The 6,873-nt window shown below is 40.0% G+C and overlaps 1 protein-coding gene across 1 annotated transcript; it reads right to left on the reverse strand.

Moving 5' to 3' along the window:
- Positions 1 to 2,408: 2,408 nt before the first annotated feature.
- Positions 2,409 to 6,416, reverse strand: LOC127332372 (uncharacterized). The gene is made up of 7 exons (XM_051358659.2): positions 6,275 to 6,416; positions 5,532 to 5,678; positions 4,765 to 4,905; positions 4,078 to 4,186; positions 3,900 to 3,961; positions 3,095 to 3,198; positions 2,409 to 2,948 (listed from the first exon to the last, which is right to left on the reverse strand). Exons 2-7 carry the CDS (start codon positions 5,622 to 5,624, stop codon positions 2,846 to 2,848), a joined length of 612 nt encoding a protein of 203 aa, XP_051214619.1. The 5' UTR covers positions 5,625 to 5,678; positions 6,275 to 6,416; the 3' UTR covers positions 2,409 to 2,845.
- Positions 6,417 to 6,873: the final 457 nt, after the last annotated feature.

Genomic DNA, 6,873 nt, shown 5'->3' on the forward strand with positions numbered 1-6,873 from the left:
CTATATGATAATGATTCACTTGGCAATACCAAGTTTGTCATTCTACTATGAAGTTGATACTTTTCATTATGCTTTCCTAGGATTTCATGTATGAACTAAAGTGATCGCTTGATTGTTTATAGTAAATTTAGGATCAATATCTGTAATTAGCATGTGATCAACTTTAGTGTTACATAATTTATGTCAAAGAAGTTCATTGGCCGAAATCATGGATATTGAAGCTGGCAGCAATCTATCAAACTAAAAAGATGTCTTTACTCTCAATGTACTGAAATTGAGCAATACTTGGTCTCTTGCAAAGAGAGCATCATAATCATCTCATGGTAGATTGTTCACATCGTAATGGTCTGCATCTCATGGTATATTGCTGACCGCAAAATGGTCTGCTTTAACTAGGATCTAGTTAGTAGGTCTATTTCTTCAGTAGACCTATGTGGTTTGGGTTAGTTCGATTTTGTCGCAGTTTGTATTAAACTGATGATTGTTTATATCTGTATGATTTGGGTTTCTTAGATCTTTTTTCAATTCCTGTGAGATGTTGAACTAGCCTTCATATTGCAATTAACTGAAATAGTGCAGTTAGGTAACTGGATAGTCAAGCATTCTTTTATGATTCACACAGAAACCTACATTATGCAGTTTTATCTTCCTCTAAATCACATTCTAGATTTGGTGCTCAAATATTATTTCTTTCCTATATTGCCTGCTTGAAGTATGCACACCCAGAGAAACATGGAAAATTAGGTGTAATTTATGCATGGAAGATTTTAAAAACCAAGTTGCTGCTAATCATGTTTAATCGAACTTTGTAATGAAGCAAACAAAGGTGGCTACAAGTAATGGACTAGAGAATCATGAAACCAAGTGCCTTTCTGTTTCCATCATTTCTTTGGCAATACTCGTGTTAAGAGATCAGGGTAGTTCTATAGCAATCTGTGTGATATTGTGATTCATTGTTGCAGAGAATTGTGAGGATGACAGCATTTGAAATAATCGACGTGGTTATTTAGAACAGATTTTCGGCCTTGCCTGCATTTTACATCTGATGTGATTTTGGTTGCTGAAAGAAGTCCTGTTTGTGATACCTGCATTCCATCTAATATCTTTTTGTTGACCAGATGTGCCGATTTGACATCGGACCAAACCATAGTATGTAGTTTCTTGAGGTAGATAAACAGCTCTTTCACAAACAAGAGTCAGCTGCCCCAAACACCCTTTGCTGGAGCTGAATTACTTGTATGTTTGGAGGAGATATAATTAGCTGGTGGCAAATGTTTTTTCTCTGTCAATTTATGAAGCTGCTTATCCCCAAGCCTGGATGATATATGAGCACCTTGTAAAGCTCCATTAGTTTGCTGGGTTAATGCTAAACGTAGTTGCAATTCAAGGATCCGGTAGCGATTATAGATCTGTTCACGGCCATTGATAGATCTAAGTTTTACATCTGCAGGGCGCCACTTGTTATCGCTGTTGCTAATGTATGCCCCACCTTTTGATTTTCTGGTAGTATCTGACTGTGGCCTCCAGTTTTAGGTGTTGCTTCGAGCCACTGGGTCAGTTCATGCTCTGTGGGGCTGCAGTTGGGGTATCTGACTATATGGTGTCATTATGTTAATAATATTCTTCCATAGGCATGTTTGGTACACATAATGCATGAAATAAATTGTGATCCAGGCTAAAAGGCTAGCCAGGAATGAGCAGTGCAGGATTTGACAGCATTTTGGAGAATTTGAATCGAGGATTCTTTCCTATGTTAGTCAGTTTCTTTCGCAGGATTGGAATCGAGTTTCTCGAGTTTTTCTTCTAATGACTCATGATTCCTTGCACTCTATTTTGGAAGAAAAAAATCCCTCCACTAAACATTTTGCTACATTTATTTTGTTTTTTTTCTGATTCCAAAGCGCAATAGTAGAAAAGAAAACGTACAATTGCAATGCCATGCTCATTCAAAATCCGTGTGTTTGTCTACACCAAGATTTGTTTGAGCGCACCAAAGGGAAAACAAGAATATTTGTTTCACCAGGTTTAAGAGGATTCAATTTGTTTCTATAAACATTGTGCGAAAGAAGCCATAGGAGAAGTCCCTATGAATAACAATCCTACAAATCAAATAATCAATGAAGGAATATCACACTTGAAAAATATTTGAAATTCGTTTGAGACAAAAAAGACTAGGTCATGGGTTTGTCCTGTTACCATGTTTTAGGAATCCTGCAAATCAAATGGCCTCTAAGAGCACTTGACGGCTAAGACACGGTAGCAGACCATCTGTATGAGCATGACAATAAAATAAACAGACATGGAACACAAAATGTCACATAATTCGTCTTTGGATGAACTGTGCTTCTTTTAACCACCTTGACTAAACGAAGACAGTTTTCCGCCGGAATTGAGAGATGGCAAAGGTATTGCAGAGGCCAGAAATTTAAACTTCCATTTCGGCTGTAAATTTTAAGTTTCAAACTCTATAATTCAAGTCCAGAGGTTATAACACCCAATTACAACAGATTCTTTCTCTATTTCTTTTACCATTCACAAAGAACATGACTGGAGCAAACTGCTCTTTGACTCCTCTATACCGAAACTTTCCTGATGCAATCATATGAACACGACTCCTAAATGGATCTTTAGATACAGAAGAATGTCATGCACAAAAACCAAATGAATCATATCACCATCAACACAGCACAAGAGCTGCACAATCTGAACAATTTGCTCCGCGTTCCTAGGCAGTCTGGAAGGATTAACCTTGTAACCGAAAATTGTCGCCCGGACGCAAAATCATGCAGATTATAAGCAATCTGCATCACATGACACGCCTCTTTCAGAAATGCCTGTCAACGTTCTAAATCTGCCCAGTTACACCTGCGCGCTCCCTTAGAACCTCAGTGCGTTTACTTCTTTCCATCTGTTCCACCAGCCAGTCTATACCAGATTTAATCCCCCTCCTGCCAGAAAAAACAAGTGTTCCATGAAAACGAAAGGATAAACACCCAGCACACAATGCACTTAGAACAGTAAGGCAAAAGCCTTCTCCAGCTAAATCAGGGAACTTCAACTATCATCCGTCGAGGTGAACAGTGGAGATTCTCACCCATCATAAGCAGATACAGCCTGACATCTATATGGCCTATCATTTAGCTCTTTAAGGTGCATACGTCTACTCAATTCCTCGTCAGAGATAACTCCAGGTAAATCCTGCACACAAAAATTGAAGCAAATCCAAACATGAGAACATAAAATAAATAAGCTATTTGGCATATTCTATGGATCCCAGTTTGTAGAAGTAAATGTGAAACAGCTTCCAAGATCCATTAATGAAGAATGTCTTTGACATGTTATATATAAATTAGAAAAATTGGGTAAAAATGAGGAAATCGGAAGAAATTGGTTGACTAGATCAGAAGGGATATCGTTATTATCTGCTGAAAATAACAGCAAAACAAGGGGCAATTCAGCTTACAAAAATAAACGATACAGTACACAGATAGAATAGTTGCATATAAAATGAGAAATTAGCAGATTTGTTGCAAGTGAGGATTTTTTGTGTAATTTTATATTTTTCTAACAAATTAAAAATTAAATGGTCTAAATTGTACTTTGAAGACAATGAAAAGCCTAATCATTGTTTAATTTATCATGGAAGGGCTATAGCTCCTTCCCTCTTTTTTGCTGTCTCGATATATGGTACATATTTATACTAATGTAGTGGGTTACTTATGGATGTAGCATGTGGACTTGACTAGCATCTTATTTTTGATTAATGCACCAACTTTGCTCTAAGGAACATGTTTGTTTAATGGTTAACCCCAGTATTATGTTGTGGTGGTTCAAAAGAGAACATGCAGATAAACAATTCAAAAGTCATGTCAGGAAAGTTAAAAAAAAAAAAACTTCACCTGTTTGTTGGCAAATAACAGGACCGGTGCCCCTTTCAGATCCTCATGGCGAAGAACCTTTTCTGGAGAATTAAATGTTAGGTTTCTATTCAGTGATATCATTCAGATATAACAAGAACATTCTACACATCTAACGATGATACAATAGTTAGTTCATGATGGAAAAAGATTTGTTTACCCAAGGCAGATTTGGCATCTTCAAATGATGATTCAGCTGCGGCATCCATGACATATACTATGGCATGGGCCTCCTGGTAATATTTTTCCCAGATCGTGCGTAGACCAACCTAGCAAGCATGCAATGCGTGTCATAAATCTGAACATGTAAAATGGAATTTCATGACTGGTATGTGCTTATAAGGAGTTCCTGTTACGAAACCAAGGTGATATCAACCAGTGTAACTTATGAACTAGCACACTGAATATGCGCAAAGAACAACGCAGATATGGGTCCAACTATGGGCCATACCACATGCTTTCCTAATTCTTTTCTGAAAAGACAAAACATAGCACAACGCCGGAAACATGAAATCGCTCCAAAAACAATCAAGTGGAGCAAGCATCTCCTTGTTCCACATACGCAACAAAGATTTGTGACCGCACATACTCAGAACATAAGCAAATGTTTCAATGTTCTACTTCGCCAGGAGTACCTCAGATGTTGTTGCCTACTTCCTAAAGCAACAAGATCATAGTTCTTCAATCCTATGTTATACATCCTCCACATAGTACAAATTTGAAACAACATGTAGATTGCAGCTCCAATTAACCTAATAACCTATTCAGCAGACAATTAACCAATAATAGAAGGAGTACCAATATTCCACTGGGATTTCAGTCCAAAAGAATGCATTAGCAGTCTTACCTGACCTCCCAGATCCCAGAAAATAAGTTTTGCATTTGAATCCTCAATGCGCCCAATGTTAAGTCCAACAGTAGGAACAATACGATCAGGTGGAAGTCCTTCCCCTTTCAGGTAAGTTGATTTCACCTTTTCCAATAATGTCTATAACATGAATTATAGAAATGTTAGAAACATATTACTACTAGGTACATATATGTTAGCATACAAATATAGATACCACATTTCAGAACACATATGAAGATTGTGAGGACAAGCATCATGGGCAACGGAATATAGCCGATGTAGGACCATATAAGTTAATTAACTATAAAGTTATAGTGGGCTAGTTTACCATGACCAGGGTGGAGGGAAATTGGACTTATACAAGTTCATACACGCAGAATGCCAGAATAGAGTAGTAATATACTATATGGCCAAAAAGAAGTACAAATAGGAAATCAGGTACAACACGCCTATTTTCAACTATATAAAAAGAAAAATTAAAGATTTAGGCAATTTCCAATCGACGCACAATCAACAAATAGCATCACCAAAAGAGAGTATGCTAGAATGTATTGTCATCAATAGGTCTTCCCCTATGAAACATGTCATCAGTTTGAGCATCGGACTAGATAGATTTGACAAACTTGACAATGTACCATCATGAGTGCATTTATTTGTAACAGCTGAATAACCAAGTAATAAATGACCGCCGAACTTGACACAAAGAAGCAGAAAGAAATTGCCAGCTTATCTCTATTTCATTGTTAAAGTTTGAGAGCACTTACTGTCTTGCCAGCCTTGTCGACGCCAAGAATGAGAACATGGAACTCGGTCTTGTTAAAAATGTACTTCCATAGACCATGGGCCAAGGAGAACATTGCTCCAGCCGGCTTCCTTAACCAATGAACTTGCCGCTTGATTGTCGGCGTGTCCTGAAAATCCCAACTTGCGTTAAAGACATTCGTAATCTGCAATAAAGCCCCGATAGAGATAGATGCTACTCGTATTAAATCACCACCAGGATCACTCCAGAAGCTGATCACTAATCAACTCGTTTTTTTTTTTTTTTGCTACTAAGACGTGTTCAGTACTATCTAAAGCAGGAATGGTGTCAGCTGCGCAGAAATAAAGACTAAACTCAGCAATAGCAAAATCCTCATGAATGCTACCTACTTGTATCACCCGAAAGACCCCAGAGCGGTAACGAGTTTAAACCATAAACATGGGCTTTGATCATAAGAAGGGATCAGAGGAACCAATGTATGGTACAATTTGGGTTACACATCCTGAGTATTGAAACATGTAAGCAGAAACCAGCAGTGTCCCAGAACCTAGCGCATCATATTTATGCGTCATCGGACTTTGGGTAAACCTCAAATGAGGGCCGAAACACACAAATAGAAATGCTACTAGGTGATGACAGCAAGTAGCAGAGTTATCCAGGCCCGCGGCCTAATAAATGAACGTCTCGCGTAAGTTAAGCGGTGGTCGAGATCGGGGAAGGTTGAGGCAGATCTGGATCGCTCACCGGAGAGAGATAGGCGCGCGGCCGAGCTGGTTCCGCGATGGGGTGGCTCTCCGACGTAGCGAGCACGCGCGGAAGGGGGAGAGGGGAGCCACCCTAAGACTGGGCTCGCCGCTGAGTCGCTGATGCCAACGACGACGACGGCGAGGTCTGCTCAAGGAGGAAGGAGGGGATATAAAACAGGGACGAAAGCGAGCAGCCTTGGTGGGTTTGGACCCGATCCGACGATTGCTGCTGCTGCGCCGACGACTGTGTCCTTCTGACGGATGGGCCCGTCCGGTGTTCGGCGCGGGAATGGCGGTGACCGGTTCACGTCGTCGTCGTTGCCACCGGCGCGACGAGTGTCCGTTTGCCTCCGTCGTCGTCGTGACCGGAAATGTGTCTGCGTCCTGTTTTAGCGGGGTAAAGTGACAGGGTCGTTCGTGGAGATATAAACCTACCTAAATATGCGTTAGATTTGCGTCTCCGCGGACGCCCCACGGTCGCTCTAAGTGTCCGTCAAAAAAGACGTAGGACCCACATGTCAGTGGCAGGGAGGCCGATATTATTCCCGCCAGTGGCCATTCTGTCAGAGTTTTAGTATTTTCCAGAATTTCCCGAAA

The sequence above is a fragment of the Lolium perenne genome, chromosome 4 (assembly GCF_019359855.2).
Source record: "Lolium perenne isolate Kyuss_39 chromosome 4, Kyuss_2.0, whole genome shotgun sequence".
NCBI lineage: Eukaryota > Viridiplantae > Streptophyta > Magnoliopsida > Poales > Poaceae > Lolium > Lolium perenne.

What these genes read in the sequence shown, in the direction of transcription:
- LOC127332372 (XM_051358659.2), bottom strand. Translation starts at nt 5,624, where the DNA reads ATGTTCTCCTTGGCCCATGGTCTATGGAAGTACATTTTTAACAAGACC. An exon ending in AGATGCCAAATCTGCCTTGG is followed by an intron (nt 3,962 to 4,077) that starts GTAAACAAATCT and finishes TTAATTCTCCAG; the next exon opens with AAAAGGTTCTTCGCCATGAG. An exon ending in TGTTATTTGCCAACAAACAG is followed by an intron (nt 3,199 to 3,899) that starts GTGAAGTTTTTT and finishes TTTTGTGTGCAG; the next exon opens with GATTTACCTGGAGTTATCTC.